We start from the raw sequence: 23,842 nt of genomic DNA on the forward strand, positions 1-23,842 counted from the left end.
TCTGTATCAGTGTGTCGGTCTGTGTCAGTGTGTCGGTCTGTGTCAGTGTGTCTGTCTGTCAGTGTGTGTGTCTGCCTGTCTGTCAGTGTCTGCCTGCCTGTCTGTCAGTGTGTCTGCCTGTCTGTCAGTGTGTCTGCCTGTCTGTCAGTGTGTCTGCCTGTCTGTCAGTGTGTCTGCCTGTCTGTCAGTGTGTCTGTCAGTGTGTGTGCCTGTCTGTCAGTGTGTGCCTGTCTGTCAGTGTGTGTGTCTGCCTGTCTGTCAGTGTCTGCCTGCCTGTCTGTCAATGTGTCTGCCTGTCTGTCTGTCAATGTGTCTGCCTGTCTGTCTGTCAATGTGTCTGCCTGTCTGTCTGTCAATGTGTCTGCCTGTCTGTCTGTCCGTCAGTGTGTCTGCCTGTCTGTCTGTCAGTGTGTACTCAGAGCACCAACCACCCCTCTCGTATAACGTTCCTGTGAATCCCATCCTCACTGTATTTCTTCTCAATGTGGGCCTGATTCAGATCCGCTCGCGAGATCACAGCGCTCGCAAGCGGGTCGATGGTCCCCCACTGCGCACACGACAGGAGTGATGTCAGTGGGTGAGCTTCCGGCTCTATTAGAGCCGAATGCTCACTGGGCTTGTGGGAACGAGACCCTACCACAAGGGTCTCGACGCAAGCCCCGATGGTCGCGACGGTCGTGACCATCGTGACCATCATCTGGCCACACGCTAAAGCTGTAGGTGGTCACCCACAGCTTAGTGAGCGGCCAGGAGGCCATCTTTAAAAAAAAAAACACAGGGACGCCCTGTTTCAGAGCGAGCGCTCTCAAAGAGCGTCTGGCTCTGAATCAGGCCCTGTATTTTTTCACAAAAATACAGTGAGAAGTTGTCCACGCATGCACCGACCGGCTCACCATGACACCCCTCACTTTCACTTACATCCGGTTATGGTCTCTGGGGCTCCGGTCAGCTAGTCTCCTGGCCTGCACTGTGACCCTGGCCAGCTGTTCAGATGCATATGGCAGCAGCCGGGAGACCAGCTGACTGGATTCCCAGAGGACATCACCGGAGCACCGATCACCCTGGAATCGGGTACATTTCTTTTTTTTTTTTCTTTTAAGTATTTTTATTTTTTTTGCAGTGATGATCAGCTTGTGGTCTGTTTGTCAGAGCAGAGCAGGAGGTGGGGAACCGGGCAGAGCAGGAGTGGGGGAACCGGGGGAAACCCTGCATCTCCAGGTGGCATTATTATCACAGGGCCTCCCCCAGTATTTTTTCACATTTGACCAGATGATATTTCCCATTACGATTATGTGAAATGCGATCTGCTTACTAAAAATGTGATAATTATGGTTCGGAGTAGAATTTTACAAATTCTACTCCAATTGCCCTTTAGTAACTTTATGTGAAACTGAAATAATGTGAAAGCACAAAACACCCTTTACACTTCATTTTAGTAAACGTAATGTTAGTAAATAGAGCCCTTAATGTTAAACAACGTTTATTTCCACAATTTGTTAAAACTGCTTCTTTTTGTGAAATATTAATCTGGATTTTAATGATGTTTTTTTTTTCTTCTTCCCACGCAGGATCTGTTCCTCTGCCGGCCATCGGGTATCCTCTCTATTCTCGATGAACAAACTTCTTTTCCACAGGTGTGTCACATTTACTGTGTTTTGTTTTGTCTCGTTCTTCATTGTTATCGGAGATCTAATCGACATTTCAGGTCACTGCTCTCTTCCTCATTGGTTGATACTGTCATGTTATTTCCTGTAAAATCTTTCCTCTCTCCTACTGTCAGTGCACTACATATACACAGTGCAGGAGGAAACCTCACACACAATCACTGTGCACTTCCTCCTGCAGACTGTGTATAAGGAGCTGGCTGATACTCCTATGTAATTGCAAGTGAATCAGTTATCCCTTTACTGTCACTGCACTCCATATACACAGTGCAGGAGGAAACCTCACACACAATCACTTTTCACTTCCTCCTGCAGACAGTGTCTGAGTAGCTGAATGATATTGATGTTTTTACAGCAACATCATTCCTCCCTCCTACTGTCACTGCACCCCATATATTATATCACTTAACACAAAGCAGCAGCACATACTCACCTGACACAAAGCAGCAGCACACTCACCTGACACAAAGCAGCAGCACATACTCACCTGACACAAAGCAGCAGCACAGACTCACCTGACACACAGCAGCAGCACAGACTCACCTGACACACAGCAGCAGCACAGACTCACCTGACACACAGCAGCAGCACAGACTCACCTGACACACAGCAGCAGCAGCACAGACTCACCTGACACACAGCAGCAGCAGCACAGACTCACCTGACACAAAGCAGCAGCACAGACTCACCTGACACACAGCAGCAGCACAGACTCACCTGACACACAGCAGCAGCACAGACTCACCTGACACACAGCAGCAGCACAGACTCACCTGACACATAGCAGCAGCAGCACAGACTCACCTGACACATAGCAGCAGCAGCACAGACTCACCTGACACAAAGCAGCAGCACATACTCACCTGACACACAGCAGCAGCACAGACTCACCTGAGACATAGCAGCAGCACAGACTCACCTGACACACAGCAGCAGCAGCACAGACTCACCTGACACAAAGCAGCAGCACAGACTCACCTGACACAAAGCAGCAGCACAGACTCACCTGACACAAAGCAGCAGCACAGACTCACCTGACACATAGCAGCAGCACAGACTCACCTGACACACAGCAGCAGCACAGACTCACCTGACACACAGCAGCAGCACAGACTCACCTGACACATAGCAGCAGCAGCACAGACTCACCTGACACAAAGCAGCAGCACATACTCACCTGACACACAGCAGCAGCACATACTCACCTGACACACAGCAGCAGCACAGACTCACCTGACACATAGCAGCAGCAGCACAGACTCACCTGACACATAGCAGCAGCAGCACAGACTCACCTGACACATAGCAGCAGCACAGACTCACCTGAGACATAGCAGCAGCAGCAGCACAGACTCACCTGAGACATAGCAGCAGCAGCACAGACTCACCTGAGACATAGCAGCAGCAGCACAGACTCACCTGAGACATAGCAGCAGCAGCAGCACAGACTCACCTGACACAAAGCAGCAGCACAGACTCACCTGACACACAGCAGCAGCAGCACAGACTCACCTGAGACATAGCAGCAGCACATGTTTCTAAGAAATTGAGAAAACACCTGGCCCTGCGTATTCTGAACAGATCAAGGATTCCCTAATTCAATATCATGTTCCGGATTCTTTGGAGAAGCTTATGCAGCTTGCAATTGAGATTGCCAGGCGTAATAAGGAAAGGAAGATGGAGGAGTCACCAGTATTACCACCTTCTTCTGTTACTATGGATACCTCTGAGCCGGTGAGCTTGGGGCATATAGATTGCCTGTAGAAGGAAAGTCCAGAATACGCTCTTTGTGTCTCTGTTTATATTGCGGAGGCAAAGGTCATTTGGCGCTAACCTGTCCCAGTAAGCCGGGAAAAGACCAATCCTAAAGGATAAGAAAGAGGTCCATGTAGGTCAGGGATGGGGAACTTCCTGCCCGGGGGCCGTATAAGGTCCGCAGAATCATTTGGTCTGACCCTCTGAGCTATTTTCGGTTAGCCTCATCTGGATAGCAGGGTGCCTCTAATGTCAGCCAGAATCTATGCAGCAGTGTCACCTGGGGCGTCCTTAGGACACTACAGACTGTCACACCGCTGCTTTAACAGCTCCCCGAAGCATCATCAGGATGCTCCGGGCATTGCTGTAATCACCGGTGATTGTGACCCCGCCCCCGTGTGACATCACGTGGATGGGTGTGGCCTGCACCGGCCCCGCGGATTATGTTATATATATATATCAAAATGACCCTCGGCAGAAAAAAGGTTCCCCACCCCTGATGTAGGGAGTCAGCTAATCTCTTCTCTCTTGATTCTGACCCAGATTCATTTTAATGCTTGGGCTGTGGAGGTGTCAGCATTTCTGGCGCGTCATTTCTGGCGCGTCTTTTCTGGCGTGTCATTTCTGGCGAGTCATGCTGCTGGGAATTTATTAAAGCTTGGTCTCATGAGGACCCTCTTGTAAGATAACTCCAGCTATTATGGTATGTGGCCTTGATGCAGGGTCATTCTAAGAGAGGCGGGGGCCATGTGCAGCCTCCGTTTGGGCCCCCTCCTCTCTGTCAGCGCAGTTGATTCTGGCTTCATGCCAGAATCTAGTGCGCATGCGCGAGTCTCCGGGAAAATGTAATCTGCGCTTTTTTCCCGGGGACATCTCTTCTGCGCATGCCCGATTCACAGGGAAAATGGCCGCCGACATTTTCCCTGAGATTTTTTGCTGCTCTGCAGCGCTGGTCCGGTATATATGGGGAACAGACTTGTGTCCTATAATAATAATAGTAATAATAATAGTAATAATAATAAATAATAATAGTAGTAATAATAATAATAATAATAATAATAATAGTAATAATAGAAATAATAATAGTAATAATAAATAATAATAATAGTAATAATAATAATAATAATAATAATAATAATAATAATAATAATAATAATAATAATTAATAGTAATAATAATAGTAATAATAATAGTAATAATAATAATAGTAATAATAATAGTAATAATAATAAATAATAATAGTAATAATAATAGTAATAATAATAGTAATAAGAGTAATAATAGTAATAATAATAAATAATAGTAATAATAATAGTAATAATAGTAATAATAATAATAGTAATAATAATAGTAATAATAATAAATAATAATAAATAATAATAGTAATAATAATAATAGAAATAATAATAGTAATAATAATAGTAATAATAATAAATAATAATAGTAATAATAATAGTAATAATAATAATGAAGCAAACTATTGTATCCATTCTGCTCCCTGTGTAGTCTCCTCTCACCCCTATTCCCCTCTCCCTCTGCACTCCCACCTCCTTTCTGTACCCCTTCTGCTCTCCTGTGCTCCCTCTTACCCTCTCCCCATGTCTGTACCCCTTCTGCTCTCCTGTGCCCTCTCTTACCCTCTCCCCATGTCTGTACCCCTTCTGCTCTCCTGTGCCCTCTCTTACCCTCTCCCCATGTCTGTACCCCTTCTGCTCTCCTGTGCCCCCTCTTACCCTCTCCCCATGTCTGTACCCCTTCTGCTCTCCTGTGCCCCCTCTTACCCTCTCCCCATGTCTGTACCCCTTCTGCTCTCCTGGGCCCCCTCTTACCCTCTCCCCATGTCTGTACCCCTTCTGCTCTCTTGTGCCCCCTCTGCTCTCTTGTGCCCCCTCTTATCCTCTCTCCATGGCTGTACCCCTTCTGCTCTCCTGTGCCCCCTCTTACCCTCTCTCCATGTCTGTACCCCTTCTGCTCTCCTGTGCCCCCTCTTACCCTCTCCCCATGTCTGTACCCCTTCTGCTCTCCTGTGCCCCCTCTTACCCTCTCCCCATGTCTGTACCCCTTCTGCTCTCCTGTGCTCCCTCTGCACTCCCACCTCCTTTCTGTACCCATTCTGCTCTCCTGTGCTCCCTCTTACCCTCTCCCCATGTCTGTACCCCTTCTGCTCTCCTGTGCCCCCTCTTACCCTCTCCCCATGTCTGTACCCCTTCTGCTCTCCTGGGCCCCCTCTTACCCTCTCCCCATGTCTGTACCCCTTCTGCTCTCCTGGGCCCCCTCTTACCCTCTCCCCATGTCTGTACCCCTTCTGCTCTCTTGTGCCCCCTCTTACCCTCTCCCCATGTCTGTACCCCTTCTGCTCTCCTGTGCCCCCTCTTACCCTCTCCCCATGTCTGTACCCCTTCTGCTCTCTTGTGCCCCCTCTTATCCTCTCTCCATGGCTGTACCCCTTCTGCTCTCCTGTGCCCCCTCTTACCCTCTCTCCATGTCTGTACCCCTTCTGCTCTCCTATGCCCCCTCTTACCCTCTCTCCATGTCTGTACCCCTTCTGCTCTCCTGTGCCCCCTCTTACCCTCTCCCCATGTCTGTACCCCTTCTGCTCTCCTGTGCCCCCTCTTACCCTCTCCCCATGTCTGTACCCCTTCTGCTCTCTTGTGCCCCCTCTTATCCTCTCTCCATGGCTGTACCCCTTCTGCTCTCCTGTGCCCCCTCTTTCCCTCTCTCCATGTCTGTACCCCTTCTGCTCTCCTGTGCCCCCTCTTACCCTCTCTCCATGTCTGTACCCCTTCTGCTCTCCTGTGCCCCCTCTTACCCTCTCCCCATGTCTGTACCCCTTCTGCTCTCCTGTGCCCCCTCTTACCCTCTCCCCATGTCTGTACCCCTTCTGCTCTCTTGTGCCCCCTCTTATCCTCTCTCCATGGCTGTACCCCTTCTTCTCTCCTGTCACTCCTCTTACCCTCTCTCCATGTCTGTACCCCTTCTGCTCTTCTGTGCCCCCTCTTACCCTCTCTCCATGTCTGTACCCCTTCTGCTCTCCTGTGCCCCCTCTTACCCTCTCCCCATGTCTGTACCCCTTCTGCTCTCCTGTGCCCCCTGTTCCCCTCTCTCCATGTGTGTACCCCTTCTGCTCTCATGTGCCCTCTCTTACACTCCCTCCATGTCTGTACCCCTTCTGCTCTCCTGTGCCCCCTCTTACCCTCTCGCCATGTCTGTACCCCTTCTGCTCTCCTGTGCCCCCTCTTACCATCTCCCCATGTCTGTACCCCTTCTGCTCTCCTGTGCCCCCTCTTACCCTCTCTCCCTGTCTGTACCCCTTCTGCTCTTCTGTGCCCCCTCTTACCCTCTCTCCATGTCTGTACCCCTTCTGCTGTCATGTGTACTCTCCCCTCCCACCTGTGCCCCCTCTTACCCTCTCTCCATGTCTGTACCCCTTCTGCTCTCCTGTGCTCCCTCTTACCCTCTCTCCATGTCTGTACCCCTTCTGCTCTCCTGTGCCCTCTCTTACCCTTTTTCCATGTCTGTACCCCTTCTGCTCTCCTGTGCCCTCTCTTACCCTTTTTCCATGTCTGTACCCCTTCTGCTCTCCTGTGACTCCTCTTACCCTCTCTCCATGTCTGTACCCCTTCTGCTCTCCTGTGACCCCTCTTACCCTCTCTCCATGTCTGTACCCCTTCTGCTGTGATTTGTACTCTCCCCTCCCACCTGTGCCCACTGTTCTCCTCTCTCCATGTCTGTACCCCTTCTGCTCTCCTGTGCCCCCTCTTACCCTCTCTCCATGCCTGTACCCCTTCTGCTGTCATTTGTACTCTCCCCTCCCACCTGTGTCCCAGTGAGATAACGTGGCAGTGACATAAATGTTTCAGTTAAATTGGAGCATTTGAGTTTATATATCTTCTGATTGTACAGATTCCACCATTCTATATACTGTAATTGTTCTCACAGGCTCATCACATATCAGTGTGTATGTATTACAGCAGCTGTCCTATTCACACACAATATCTTCTATTCAGATCCACAAGTATCGTCTCACTGAAAAGGAATCAACGCCCATTATATGTGTTTAGTTTAAACATTAGTATCTATTGCCGCATTCTTAAGCATATAAGCACAGTGAACTTTTAGCTCCTATCTGTGTAATGGATTATAGTGATTCACAGTTATAATCTAGATTTTTCAAATAGTGTTTATTGTGTTTGAGTCACAAAGAATTTCTTCAAATGTTAGATTGACACATAATACCCACTTCACATCACACGTGTATAGATATTGAATAGGGACTAATGTATATCGTTTTCCCTATATTAATAGTGTTTATATTATAAAAGAGAAGAAAGACAGTAGTCTCCTTGGTGGGGCACTAATCCATGATAAGAGAGATGTAAATTGTAAATATTTACGTAACTAAGACTTAACTTTTATTGTTAATATATAAAAAAATGTCAGAAAACACTCATATGAAATACAACAAAATAATCACACACAAACACAAAGCAACGAGACTTGGATAGTGTCTCATCCTGAGAAGATGTTCTAGGTCCCACAGTGTTGAAATAATACACTTTTTAAATTGGACCTCTCAGATATAGGTTTCTTGAAAAATAATGCATAAGCTAATTATTATGAAAATATGATAGAAAATATATAATTACCTATCACAGCAGTGTATCCATCATTTCCAAGTTACTCTGAATTTAATATATAATTACCTATCACAGCAGTGTATCCATCATTTCCAAGTTACTCTGAATTTAATATATAATTACCTATCACAGCAGTATATCCATCATTTCCAAGTTACTCTGAATTTAATATATAATTACCTATCACAGCAGTATATCCATCACTACCAAGTTACTCTGAATTTAATATATAATTACCTATCACAGCAGTATATCCATCATTTCCAAGTTACTCTGAATTTAATATATAATTACCTATCACAGAAGTATATCCATCATTTCCAAGTTACTCTGAATTTAATATATAATTACCTATCACAGCAGTATATCCATCACTTCCAAGTTACTCTGAATTTAATATATAATTACCTATCACAGAAGTATATCCATCATTTCCAAGTTACTCTGAATTTAATATATAATTACCTATCACAGCAGTATATCCATCACTTTCAAGTTACTCTGAATTTAATATATAATTGCCTATCACAGCAGTATATCCATCATTTCCAAGTTACTCTGAATTTAATATATAATTACCTATCACAGCAGTATATCCATCATTTCCAAGTTACTCTGGATTTTTCTTACGAAGCTTTGTTGCCAGTGCTCATTCGCTTCCCCTTTTTTCCCTATCCCCCACATCTAGCGTTTATATTATATCAGCTATAACTGAAATCTCACACTGCATAACAGAATCAGTGCTATAATTCCGTATTAGTCCAGATGTACAACTTATAAACGCTAATGCCGCTATTATTGGTCAATGTTCATAGGCTGCGTTTATCACTGCTTATGCCTACTGAATCTGGTGGTGCCGCTCATTCACCCTGATCAGTGGCTCCGTATGTTATATCGGTGCCACAGCCATGGTCCATCTATAACATATCACATGCCAATACTGTCCTGCACTATGCACATCTATTACAGCATCTGTTAATTACATGAGTGCACTCTCTTATACACAATCACAGCAAACGCTGACACACGTTTGGCTGTAGCTTTTTCAGATACGCAAGCCGACCGCTACCTCTACATATGCTTTTATATGTGCGCTATCCAATCTCCTCTGCTTAGTTTGAAAATTAGAGTATGGCTTATCTGATTGGTCACCCTATCTCCCATTATATTTTACCTTCAATGATTCACCAATATGTGTATATAGTATATTATAGTTTATGAACTCATTATTCGAATGTTTTTATATTTATATTATTTAGGAGTCACTATAGAATTAATTACTTAGTGATTAAATATTTTTACATGACAATTATCAATTGTTTCACATAGTTATAATATCCTACATTTCCTAATTCATTATAAATTATATCCCTTTATAAAGTGTTATATGTGTATATATTTATAATAGTGCTATTTAATTTGTTCCTAATCTTATATAATTTAATGTAGAAAATATTCTATTGTTCCATTAGTCAAAGTAATTAATTAGAAATTATTGCATGTCTTGTGTAATTATTCCCATCTCATTCAATATTATAGTGCAGTGTATATTAATAAATTAATTTAATTATATTTATGTTCTTATTCCAGTGATTTATTCTTACCAGTTGTGTATCCACAAATTATGCATGTCAATTGATGTGTATTATAAACTATATTTAACAAACTGTGTATTTATATTGTATAAAGTGTGTATATTGTGTTCATTAAATCTATGATTTTTGATATATGTGTTAATAAACATCATGTAATTCTCAATCAATATTCATGTGAAATGAAATCCTAAACCTATTACAATCAAATACTCACCTCATGTGGTATCTTTAACCAATACTATATAAGTTCCTATCCTATAGTGTATTCACCTCATACTGTGTCAATCTAAACCAACATAAATATACTCTGTTCTCATTATATACTACTATTGTATTCCATATCCTATGTGTCTGTACTTTTATTACATGAAAAGGAATATAAATAGAGATAAAATGGAAAGCAAGTGCATGGGGATCCTGTATACTACTCATTAATATACACATGTTAACCCAAGTAGATCATTCTCAATGTAACTATCTATGGTTGTATTAATAATGGTAGTTGTCATATAGATATACAATTATCTACTATTCCAGAAACATAGAGAAATTAATGTTTTCATTAAGGCCTTTAGGTGTTATACTATATTGTCTGGCTTCTTTAGGAGTTCATGGGTTATGTCACCCTCTCAGGCCTAGTTGTATATTTTCCATTCCAAAGGCAATCCGTCCACTACTCCTTCTTTGATGGCATTGCAGAAAATGTCTCACTACACTACTGAGAGCTTTAATTCTACTCTCATCCCTCCGTGCATTATTGATATTAGAAACATGCTCCAATATTCTCTTAAGTTGTCTTAGTCATACCAATATAAACCTTTCCACAGGGTCATGTCAAACAATATACAGTGCATCCGGAAAGTATATATTATTATAAGTATACTAAGAAATCACATGTACATAAGTATTAACGGCCTTTGCCATGAAGCTCAAAATTGAGCTCAGGTGCATCCTGTTTCCACTGATCATCCTTGAGATCTTCCTACAGCTTAATTGGAGTGGTAAATTCAGTTGATTGGACATGATTTTGAAAGGCATACATCTGTTTATATAAGGTCCACACTTGACAATGCATGTCAGAGCACAAACCAAGCATGAAGTTCAATGCTGGGCATACACTATACAATTATCTGCCAGATATCTGTCCAAGCTGGCTGGTTGGAATGAAAACCTGGTAATGTATGGGAGCTAATGACAATCGACAATTTGCTCACAAATACTGGAAAACAGACAAAGAACAATTGTTCAAATTTGTTAAATTTGTGTGTTTTAACTAATTTGTCTGAACGACCATTTTTGTCTGTTTTCCAGTGTTTGTGAGCAAATGGTCAATTGTCTTTTGCTCACATACATTACCAGATTTTCATTCCAATCAGCCAGATTGGACAGATATCTGACAGATAATTGTATAGTGTATGACCAGCACAAGGAATTGTCTGTAGACCTCCGAGACAGGATTGTCTCGAGGCACAAATCTGGGGAAGGGTACAGAAAAATATCTGCTGCTTTGAAGGTCCCAATGAGCACAGTGGCCTCCATCATCCATAAATGGAGGAAGTTCGGAACCACCGGGACTCTTTTTAGAGTTGGCCGGCCATCTAAACTGTGCGATCGGGGGAGAAGGGCCCTAGTCAGGGAGGTGACAAAGAACCCGATGGTCACTCTGTCAGAGCTACAGCATTCCTCTGTGGAGAGAGGAGAACCTTCCAGAAGGACAACCATCTCTGCAGCAATCCACCAATCGGGCCTGTATATTAGAGTGGCCAGACGGAAGCCACTCCTTAGTAAAAAGCACATGGCAACCTGCCTGGAGTTTGAAAAAAATGCACCTGAAGGACTCTCAGACCATGAGAGCCAAAGATTGAACTCTTTGGCGTGAATGCCAGGCATTATGTTTGGAGGAAACCAGGCAACGCTCATCACCAGGCCAATACCATCCCTACAGTGAAGCATGGTGGTGGCAGCATCATGCTGTGGGAATGTTTTTCAGCGGCAGGAATTGGGAGACTAGTCAGGATAGAGGGAAAGATGAATGCAGCAATGCACAGAGACATCCTGGATGAAAACCTGCTCCAGAGTGCTCTTGACCTCAGACTGGGGCGACGGTTCATCTTTCAGCAGGACAACGACCCTAAGCACACAGCCAAGATATCAAAGGAGTGGCTTCAGGGCAACTCAGTGAATGTCCTTGAGTGGCCCAGCCAGAGCCTGACTTGAATCCAATTGAACATCTCTGGGGAGATCTGAAACTGGCTGTGCACCGACACTTCCCATCCAACCTGATGGAGCTTGAGAGGTGCTGCAAAGAGGAATGGGCGAAACTGCCCAAAGATAGGTGTGCCAAGCTTGTGGCATCATATTCAAAAAGACATGAGGCTGTAATTGCTGCCAAAGGTGCATCAACAAAGTATTGAGCAAAGGCTGTGAATACTTATGTACATGTAATTTCTTAGTTGTTTTTTTTTCAATTAAATTTGCAAAAATCTCAAAAAAAAACTTTTTACACGTTGTCATTATGAGGTATTGTGTGTAGAATTTTGAGGACAAAAATGAATTTATTCCATTTTGGAATAAGGCTGTAACATAACAAAATGTGGAAAAAGCGAAGCATTGTGAATACTTTCCGGATGCAATGTATGACCCCGAATGTGGAGCAGTTGATGACATTTTTTATCTTGCATCTATTACCATATTTGTTCACATAGTAATATCTCTTAACCATAAATTCACAGGCCTACAATGCCCGCATTTATGAGAACCAGTATTATTGTTCTTTTTTTCTCTTCCTGGTTTCAAAATGACAAATAGTCCTTAAGATTTTTTGATCTCCTCCAACTAATATTTATTTTATGGCCTAAGATGGTTACCAGTTCTTCATCCATTTTGATCACATGTAAATGTTTTTGAACAGCATTTTGTAAGCTTATCCATTGTCTGCAGAAGGTACCTATGAATCTGATCGATTGTTCATGCTTTACTGTTTTCTGTTGATCTCTTTGGTACAATAATGTGTTCGTATTTCTCAATTGAGTATCCTGGTATGCCTTCTTAATCATCTTATTGCTATATCCCCTGGATCTCAATTTTCCTCCTAATTCCTTAGCTCTTTTTTGAAAACTTTCTTCTGTGGAACAGTTCCTTTTCATCCTAAGAAACGGGACATACTTTTTTTTTTTTTTGTAGCCGGATAGTGAGAACTTTGATAGTGTAGGATAATATTAGTCGCTGTCTTTTTTTCTGTATACATCTGTCACCAAGTTTCTTTCTTCACTGGTTTTAATAGTAAGGTCCAAAAAGATTATCTGCACATGATCAATTTCTACTGTCAGTTTTAAGTTCAGAGTGGTGTCGTTGAGTTTATCGATAAATTCCACCAAAGCCTTCTCCTCCCCTTCCCAGACAATAAAAATATTGTTTATGAACCTAAACTACGATATTGGATTGTCTGTGTATTTTTCCTCTTCGAAGACTGCCTCCTGCTCCCACCAGCCTAAATTCTAATTAGCCTTCGTCGGGGCACATGTACTGCCCATTGCGGTCCCGCATACCTGCAGGTAATATTTCTCATTGAATATGAAATAGTTCTTTGTCAAAATGAAGTTTAATAACTTTAACACAAAGATGTTAAATTCATCGTCTCTTCTTTTCATCTTCAAGAAATACCTCACAGCTCTTAATCCTGAGTCATGATTAATGCTTGTATACAAGCTTTTGACGTCGCATGTGGCAAGTATCATATTTCACTTAGGGAGATGCCACCTATCTTCCCTAGTAGCACCATTGTGTCTCGTAAATATGATGGTAGTTGTGTCACATGTCTTCTTAGATGTTTATCCACAAAATTGCTGGCTCTTTCCCCCAGTTTACCTATACCCAAAACTATTGGGCGTCCTGGGATTCTGTTCATTTTTATGTGTTTCGGGTAGCAGATAATGTGTTGCAATTTTGGGATTTGCTACCCACAGGTAATCCAAATCTGTTTTCATAATCACTCCCTCTCTATACACATTATCGAACATGTTTTGATAGATTTTTAGGAAATTCGGAGTAGGAATAACAATTAGTTCTTTATAGCATTTAACATATGTTAGCTGCCTTTTTAGCTTCCTGTAGATACATATCTCTCGGCCAGATAACGATGTTTCCGCTTTTATCAGAAGATTTCATTTCGAAAAGGATAGTCCCTTACTTAAGAAGGAGATATGTTCTTCATTCAGAATTTTGTCAGATTTCCTATTCTGAGTGTGTCTTGTTGTTCTTCTACCTTCTGTAATGTCTCCTCTGTTTCTGAGGTCCTTCTTCCCATTTGGTTTTGTTGTATCTTTTTCTTAGATCTCTGACCCCCTCTACGTGTTTTCTTGTATTTTCTCCTGTAGGTTCCTCCACAGTTTCTGTCCCTCTCCCTAAAAAACTCCTTTCTCCAAATGATGTACTTTGTGTCTCACTATCCGAAGATTCCGCTTCTGAAGTTGAATAAATGGCTGTTGGTTCTTGTCTTCTCCTATCCTTCTCTTTATTCCATTTAAAGATCAGATTCTGTGAATAATAATTTTTGTCCCTTGCAAATTTTCTTCTTTTTTGTTCTATAATTAATGTCTCATTTTGATCTATTTCATTTTTGTAACAGTTTATTAGCAAATACCAAATAAAGGTAAAGTTTTATAATGTTTTTGTGCTTATGCAAATACAAGTGCACTCTATGATAGGGACTACTTGTTCTATGTTTGTGAAGACTATTACTATAAGTCCTGGAGTAGCACCCAAAGCATTACTTGTATATGATAAGACATTATTTGAGAAATAAATGCATTAATATGGGGTACTGTATATTACATAGGCTTGTTTTGAGATTTGCTGCGACCTTTAACCTTGATTTTGGGGTTCTTCTTTGCTGTCATGTCAGGCAAGTTCTTCAGAAACTCTGTGAGCACCGTCTGTTCGCTAAACTAGAAAAATGCAAATTTAAAGTTGAATTGAGGAAATCGTCTAATTCAGATACGTCATCTCTCAAAGGGATTTTCCATGAATCCTAGCAAACTCATAGCCATATTTGATGGGGTACTACCTGTCAATTTACAGGCCATACAAAGGTTTTAGGGTTTTGCCAACTATTACAGATGGTTTATCCAGGGCCGCAACTAGGGGGGGGGCTAGAGGTGCACATGCACCGGGTGCCGGATTGCAGGGGGTGAAAAAATCTGACTCGAGGTGGCTTGGGGGCTGCAGATTCAGAAAACAGCCATTTTTGGTCCTTACTGGCCCTCTAGTGTCTGTCTCCTCCTTGGCGGCGGCCATTTTTGGATGGCCGTTTTCAACAGATTCTATGCGGACTAGTCGTCCGCATGGACTCTGCTGAAAACGGCCATCCAAAAATGGCCGCCGCCTAGGAGGAGACAGATGCTAGAGGTCCTACTGGACCTCTAGTGTCTGTTAGGCCAGCGCTGCTGGGAGAAGATGCTGAAAGCTGCATCTTCTCCCGTGAAATCCCCTGGCAACGAGCATAAACCCCCCTGGCAACGAGCATGAAACCCCATGGCAATGAGCATAAACCCCATGGCAATGAGCATAAACCCCATGGCAATGAGCATAAACCCCATGGCAATGAGCATAAACCCCATGGCAACGAGCATGTAACCCCAGGCAACGAGCATAAACCCCCTGGCAACGAGCATGTAACCCCTGGCAATGAGCATGTAACCCCTGGCAACGAGGATAAACCCCCTGGCAACAAGCATGAAACCCCATGGCAACGAGCATGTAACCCCATGGCAACAAGCATGTAACCCCTGACAACGAGCAGGTAATTTTAAAGTAATTAGAAGCCTTACTGTGGGGCATAAAATGGTGTCGGGCAAATATGTGACACTTTGGTAATAGGCATCACAGTGTGTGGCATAATGTGTAATGGGCTTCATGGTGTGTGGAATAATGTAAGTCACTATATCAGTGACGTCTGAGTAGTGCACTGCCTTATGGAGGAGCAAGGACAAACTCCAGGTACAGAAAGGGAGGGGGCGCAAAATTGCTGCCTTGCACCGGGTGACAGATATCCTAGTTTCGGCCCTGGTTTATCTACTCCTTCTACGTTTTGGCTGCTCCTATCACCGACTTAACAAAACAAGGAGCAGATACCACCAATTGGACCTCTCAAGTGTCGGAAGCCTTTGTCTTAGCTCCTGCACTCCAGCATCCTAACCCGGAGTTACCTTTCATTGTGGAAGTGGATGCCTCAGAAGTGGGGGTCAGTGCAAGCCAAAAAGATCCTCTTGACCACAAGTTGCATGCCTGTGCTTTACTCTTCCGGAGAGCTTCTTGCTATTACATGGGCTTTTGAAGACTGGAGGCATCGGTTGGAGGGTGCTGTGTATATCATCACAGTCATCACAGATCATAACAACCTGCTTTATAATGAGTCAGCCTAAAGACTTAACTCCAGACAGGCACATTGTGCACTTTTTTGTTTTACTTTAATTATCACATAGAGACCTAGTTCTAAGTATATCAAAGCTTTGTCTCAGTTCCCTTCTGTAGCATCATTCCACCTCAGCTAAGTTGCCCATTATTCCAGTTTTCTCCATTCATGCTGGTCTGGCACAGAATCTTTCTTCACAACTTCAGAATCTCCACATATACCTTCCAGACTGTTATTTGTCCTTAAACATCATAGATCGCGAGCCGGCGCCACTGCGGGAATACATGTGAGAATGCTAAGTATGTTAGAGGCTGACCCAAGCTGGTTATACAGGCATAGCCGCATATATTCCCCCAGCGGCTCGCGCTCTATTACATTTATCCCTAAGTCTTCCTTCCTTCCGCTCGTCTCTGTAGGACTGGAGGGTTTGTACTGAAATAAACATGAAGGAGATTACAACATGAGCTGTCTCTCTGGGGATTGTCACTTTAATGCGTTATGCTGCACATACACGTAAAGATTATCTGTCCAACCAGCCAACTAGCTGATTGGTTGGAATGAGAATCTGGTAACGTATCGGAGTATATGATCAGTAATTTGCTCCTAAATGCCAGAAAACAGATGAAAATGACGTCAGACAAGTTTGTTAAATGTTTGATCTAAACTATTTGTTCCAACAACAGTTTTTGTCCATTTTCCGGCGTCTGAGAGCAAATTGCTGATTGTCATCAGATTCTCATTCCAACCAATGAACTAGTTGTCTGGTTGGACAGATGATCTTTATGTGTGTATGTAGCTTTAGAGTGTTTACCCTTTAAGATTGAGAATGTTAGTTGTGGTTTTCTCCTGTCCTATAGGATTGTTAGGGGAGGAGTTTGTGGAGTATTAGCTGACGTTAGGCAGATATAGTACCTATATGATGTGGTTCACCCTCCCTATTCCTATGTTGTGTGTTCATTTACTGTATTGGCTCAGCTTACTCAAATGAAGACCACAAGCAACAAGAATTTGGAATAATACCATGAGGGTTCCCTTATAACAGGATTTTTAGTTAAGAATCCATGAAGCCCCGGTGCCTATGGTCACAGCATAATACATTTTTTTTTAATCATTTGGTTAAAACCAGCCAACCATGATTAGCAATATATATAGGGAATTGCAAAAGTATCCAACCAACTTTAAGTCAACAGGTAAATCTGTGTTACTAACAACACTTACCCAGATTGTTCCAGACAGTATATTATTGTGAACCAGTAGGCTTTCTAATTCATAATTTGTCTGCTGATTTAAAACTAAACAAAAAAAACCCTGAAAATGCTGTTTGCATAAGTATTCAATCCCAATGTTGTGGAAACAGATGAATTATATTGCCCTAGCAAATGGCTTTGATCTCTACCTGTGAATCATTAGAACAGACAGTTTTATGGAGAAATTATCTTTTCATTCAAACAAGATTGCTCCATTCTGCAGATCAGAAGGAAAGATCTGACAGTGAGACCCAGGAACAGCCTAAAAGCAGGAAAGATAAAGTTATAGACGTTCACCAGATGGGAAAAGTCTACAAAATAATATCCAAATTCTGAGATATCCCAGTGTTGGCTGGATTGTGAATAGATGGAAGCTGCACATACCCCCAGCGGCACTAAGGATATACAGCAGCCTATCTATGTTAGAGACGTTCATTTCACAATTATAAAAAGTTATTTTCATCTTTATAGAACAGAAAATGAGATTACGTTTTCCTTCTCAGAGAAAGTTGTTTTATTCTGTAACTATTAGAAATATGCGCCGGGCCATTTTTTGCTGGTTTTGGATCTGTATCATCTTTGTGCTTTGGATCTGGATTTGGTTTTGCAAAACGAACCTTGTGTGTTTTGGTTTTGGATCTGTGTTTTTTTCAAAAAAAAATCATAAAAAACACTGAAATCATATATTTTGGGCCTGTTTTTGTTCCTACAGTATTATTAACTTCAATAACATTTATTTCCAGTCAGTTTAACCACCCCACAACTCACAATATTGTTTTCATCCAGTTTAGGCCAAAAGGTTGCACCAAGCTAGTTGGCTGACTAAGCTAAGCGACAGCAGTGGGCGTCACAAGCGTGGCAGTTCAGCTTTCAACATGGCACATCTAGGAAACATAGTGGCACTGCAGTGGCAGACAGTATGGCAGTTTAATAAACTATACAACCAAGAATGTTTTTATTTATCAAGAACTAGATCAGAAACCTGAAGGAGATGGAGTATGTTTATGGAGTAGATGAAGGCAGAGAAAGGAAGGAAGGATTGATTAGTTTGTAAATGTACTTTAATTCACAGTAGTTGTATGGATACACTAGGGTACAGCCTGCAGCATCACAGTAAGTATATGGGTACACTGGAGTAGGACATGAAACGCCACAGTTCTTATATGGATGGATACACTGGGGTGCAGCCTGCAGCATCACAGTGCTTATACGGATACACTGGGGTATGGCCTGCAGCATCACAGTGCTTATATTGATATACTGGGGCATGAAAGCATACACTGTGGTACACCCCTGGATGGACAGCACACTGGATGGACAGTACAGCACACTGGATGGACAGTACACTGGATGGACAGTACAGCACACCCCTGGATGGACAGCACAGCACACCCCTGGATGGACAGCACAGCACACCCCTGGATGGGACAGCACACTGGATGGATAGTACAGCACACCCCTGGATGGACAGTACAACACACCCCTGGATGGACAGTACAACACACCCCTGGATGGACAGCACAGCACAGCATACCCCTGGATGGACAGTACAGCACACCCCTGGATGGACAGCACAGCACACCCCTGGATGGGACAGCACACTGGATGGACAGCACAGCACACCCCTGGATGGACAGCACAGCACACCCCTGGATGGGACAGCACACTGGATGGACAGCACAGCACACCCCTGGATGGACAGCACAGCACACCCCTGGATGGACAGCACACTGGATGGATAGTACAGCACACCTCTGGATGGACAGCACACTAGATGGACAGCACAGCACACCCCTGGATGGACAGCACACTGGATGGACAGCACAGCACACCCCTGGATGGACAGTACACTGGATGGACAGCACAGCACACCCCTGTAGGGACAGCACACTGGATGGATAGTATAGCACACCCCTGGATGGACAGCACACTGGATGGATAGTACAGCACACCCCTGGATGGACAGCACACTGGATGGACAGCACAGCACACCCCTGGATGGACAGTACACTGGATGGACAGTACAGCACACCCCTGTATGGACAGCACACTGGATGGATAGTATAGCACACCTCTGGATGGACAGCACACTGGATGGACAGTACAGCACACCCCTGGATGGACAGTACAGCACACCCCAGGATGGACAGTACAGCACACCCCTGGATGGACAGTACAGCACACCCCTGGATGGACAGTACACTGGATGGATAGTACAGCACACCCCTGGATGGACAGCACACTGGATGGATAGTACAGCACACCCCTGGATGGACAGCACAGCACACCCCTGGATGGACAGTACAGCACACCCCTGGATGGACAGCACAGCACACCCCTGTATGGACAGCACACTGGATGGACAGCACAGCACACCCCTGAATGGACAGCACACTGGATGGATAGTACAGCACACCCCTGGATGGACAGCACAGCACACCCCTGGATGGACAGCACACTGGATGGATAGTACAGCACACCCCTGGATGGACAGCACAGCACACCCCTGGATGGACAGCACACTGGATGGACAGTACAGCACACCCCTGTATGGCCACACACTGGATGGACAGCACAGCACACCCCTGTATGGACAGCACACTGGATGGACAGCACAGCACACCCCTGGATGGACAGCACAGCACACCCCTGGATGGACAGCACACTGGATGGATAGTACAGCACACCTCTGGATGGACAGCACACTGGATGGACAGTACAGCACACCCCTGGATGGACAGTACAGCACACCCCTGGATGGACAGTACACTGGATGGACAGTACAGCACACCCCTGTATGGACAGCACACTGGATGGACAGTACAGCACACCCCTGTATGGCCACACACTGGATGGACAGCACACTGGATGGACAGTACAGCACACCCCTGGATGGACAGTACAGCACACCCCTGGATGGACATTACACTGGATGGACAGCATAGCACACCCCTGATTGGACATTACACTGGATGGACAGCACAGCACACCCCTGATTGGACATTACACTGGATGGACAGCACAGCACACTCCTGATTGGACATTACACTGGATGGACAGTACAGCACACCCCTGGATGGACAGCACACTGGATGGACAGTACAACACACCCCTGGATGGACAGCACAGCACACCCCTGGATGGACAGTACTCTGGATGGACAGCACAGCACATCTTGGATGGACAGCACACCCCTGATTGGACATTACACTGGATGGACAGCACAGCACACTCCTGATTGGACATTACACTGGATGGACAGCACAGCACACCCCTGATTGGACATTACACTGGATGGACAGCACAGCACACCCCTGATTGGACATTACACTGGATGGACAGTACAGCACACCCCTGGATGGACAGCACACTGGATGGACAGTACAACACACCCCTGGATGGACAGTACAGCACACCCCTGGATGGACAGCACACTGGATGGACAGTACAACACACCCCTGGATGGACAGTACTCTGGATGGACAGCACAGCACATCTTGGATGGACAGCACACCCCTGATTGGACATTACACTGGATGGACAGCACAGCACACTCCTGATTGGACATTACACTGGATGGACAGCACAGCACACCCCTGATTGGACATTACACTGGATGGACAGCACAGCACACCCCTGATTGGACATTACACTGGATGGACAGCACAGCACACCCCTGGATGGACAGCACACTGGATGGACAGTACAGCACACCCCTGTATGGACAGTACTCTGGATGGACAGCACAGCACACCCCTGGATGGACAGCACAGCACACCCCTGATTGGACATTACACTGGATGGACAGTACAGCACACCCCTGATTGGACATTACACTGGATGGACAGCACACTACACCCCTGGATGAACAGCACACTGGATGACCAGTACAGCCCGCCAGCCCACCCTCCCTGCAGGGAGACTCAGCAGCAAATGGCGCCGATCACCGCTGGGAGGAACCAATATGCAATCCAAAACCCACGAGAATCTGACGCAGGATTGATGACGTTTTGCCTCGTTTTGGATTCCGAGTCAATGGGAAAAGCCGAGCCCGACTCTGCTCCTGCTCAGATTCACTATGTTATCTGAGAACAGGACCCGCTCATCTCTAGTACTGTAACTATATACATGTAGTCATGTACACTATATACATGTAGTCATGTACACTATATACATGTAGTCATGTACAGTATATAGATTTAGTCATGTACACTATATACATGTAGTCATGTACAGTATATAGATTTAGTCATGTACACTATATACATGTAGTCATGTACACTATATACATGTAGTCATGTACACTATATACATGTAGTCATGTACACTATATACATGTAGTCATGTACACTATATACATGTAGTCATGTACACTATATACATGTAGTCATGTACACTATATACATGTAGTCATGTACACTATATACATGTAGTCATGTACACTATATACATGTAGTCATGTACACTATATACATGTAGTCATGTACACTATATACATGTAGTCATGTACACTATATACATGTAGTCATGTACACTATATACATGTAGTCATGTACACTATATACATGTAGTCATGTACAGTATATACATGTAGTCATGTACACTATATACATGTAGTCATGTACAGTATATAGATTTAGTCATGTACACTATATACATGTAGTCATGTACAGTATATAGATTTAGTCATGTACACTATATACATGTAGTCATGTACAGTATATAGATTTAGTCATGTACACTATATACATGTAGTCATGTACAGTATATAGATGTAGTCATGTACACTATATACATGTAGTCATGTACAGTATATAGATTTAGTCATGTACACTATATACATGTAGTCATGTACAGTATATAGATGTAGTCATGTACACTATATACATGTAGTCATGTACAGTATATAGATGTAGTCATGTACACTATATACATGTAGTCATGTACACTATATACATGTAGTCATGTACACTATATACATGTAGTCATGTACACTATATACATGTAGTCATGTACACTATATACATGTAGTCATGTACACTATATACATGTAGTCATGTACACTATATACATGTAGTCATGTACACTATATACATGTAGTCATGTACAGTATAGCTAAATGTAGGAATAGAATGGAAATTGTTCTGATGTAAATATACAAAATGTACATTTTATAGAATTAATGTCTTGTGTTCTTTGGTTTTTTTTTTTTTAGAAAAAAGACATAAAAACTACAGAAAAAGATCCCCCGTAACGATGGTTGTGATAGAAATGTATTTTCTTTCCTGTGTTGGGTATTTGTAGCAGAAATCACTGTAAACATCTTGGTGTAAGCGCTGTCGCTGCGGATCATATACTGGCGCTGACTCGCGGATAAGGATTGGGGCTCATTGGGGTATATATATCGTTTCACTGCTGTTGATGGCGCCATATAAATAAATAATAATAATAATAATAATAGTATAAAATACATTGTTAGGAAGAACCTAAAAGGCTTCTACTAGGACAGTTTGTTTGCACAATATTATTTACTAATCTAGTTCCATCTGTCCAGGCTTCCGACGCTTCATTTGTGGAGAAGATGGCTGCCGGATGTTGCATGAATCCACACTTTGAGCGAGCGCGAGGAAAGGATCCGGGATTCATCATTCATCATTATGCCGGGAAGGTAAAAACAAATATTACACTCTCCAATTTATCGATATATTGTACCAACTTCTAGGGTTATGTGCTTAGTTCCTAATACACTGAATGCAGTATTTAATAAATGTCTGTATAGTATTAGGCCTGTCATCAGTGTCCCCATCTCATATTAATATATCCAGTAACTATCTAATGTGGCAGTGATATAGCCTCACCCCCTGTGTGTCTCTCCAGCCCCCCTGTGTGTCTCTCCAGCCCCCCTGTGTGTCTCTCCAGCCCCTCTGTGTGTCTCTCCAGCCCCTCTGTGTGTCTCTCCAGCCCCTCTGTGTGTCTCTCCAGCCCCTCTGTGTGTCTCTCCAGCCCCCCTGTGTGTCTCTCCAGCCCCCCTGTGTGTCTCTCCAGCCCCCCTGTGTGTCTCTCCAGCCCCCCTGTGTGTCTCTCCAGCCCCCCTGTGTGTCTCTCCAGCCCCCCTGTGTGTCTCTCCAGCCCCCCTGTGTGTCTCTCCAGCCCCCCTGTGTGTCTCTTCCGCCCCCCTGTGTGTCTCTTCCGCCCCCCTGTGTGTCTCTCCAGCCCCTCTGTGTGTCTCTCCAGCCCCTCTGTGTGTCTCTCCACACCCCTCTGTGTGTCTCTCCAGCCCCTCTGTGTGTCTCTCCAGCCCCCCTGTGTGTCTCTCCAGCCCCCCTGTGTGTCTCTCCAACCCCTCTGTGTGTCTCTCCAGCCCCCCTGTGTGTCTCTCCAGCCCCCCTGTGTGTCTCTCCAGCCCCCCTGTGTGTCTCTCCAGCCCCCCTGTGTGTCTCTCCAGCCCCCCTGTGTGTCTCTCCAGCCCCCCTGTGTGTCTCTCCAGCCCCCCTGTGTGTCTCTCCAGCCCCCCTGTGTGTCTCTCCAGCCC

The 23,842-nt window shown here is 44.1% G+C and overlaps 1 protein-coding gene across 1 annotated transcript in view; it reads left to right on the forward strand.

Moving 5' to 3' along the window:
- The first annotated feature begins 1,573 nt into the window (after positions 1 to 1,573).
- Positions 1,574 to 23,842, forward strand: part of LOC148439554 (uncharacterized) — a 262,816-nt gene continuing 240,547 nt past the window's right edge. The window contains exons 1-2 of the mRNA XM_088464593.1: positions 1,574 to 1,634; positions 22,865 to 22,978. Of these exons, the coding sequence (XP_088320719.1) occupies positions 22,892 to 22,978 (87 nt within the window). The 5' untranslated portion in view covers positions 1,574 to 1,634; positions 22,865 to 22,891. The remainder of the gene's footprint in view (positions 1,635 to 22,864; positions 22,979 to 23,842) is intronic.

This window comes from Taudactylus pleione, unplaced genomic scaffold, assembly GCF_031769625.1.
Source record: "Taudactylus pleione unplaced genomic scaffold, aTauple2 ptg001711l, whole genome shotgun sequence".
In the NCBI taxonomy this organism is placed as follows: domain Eukaryota; kingdom Metazoa; phylum Chordata; class Amphibia; order Anura; family Myobatrachidae; genus Taudactylus; species Taudactylus pleione.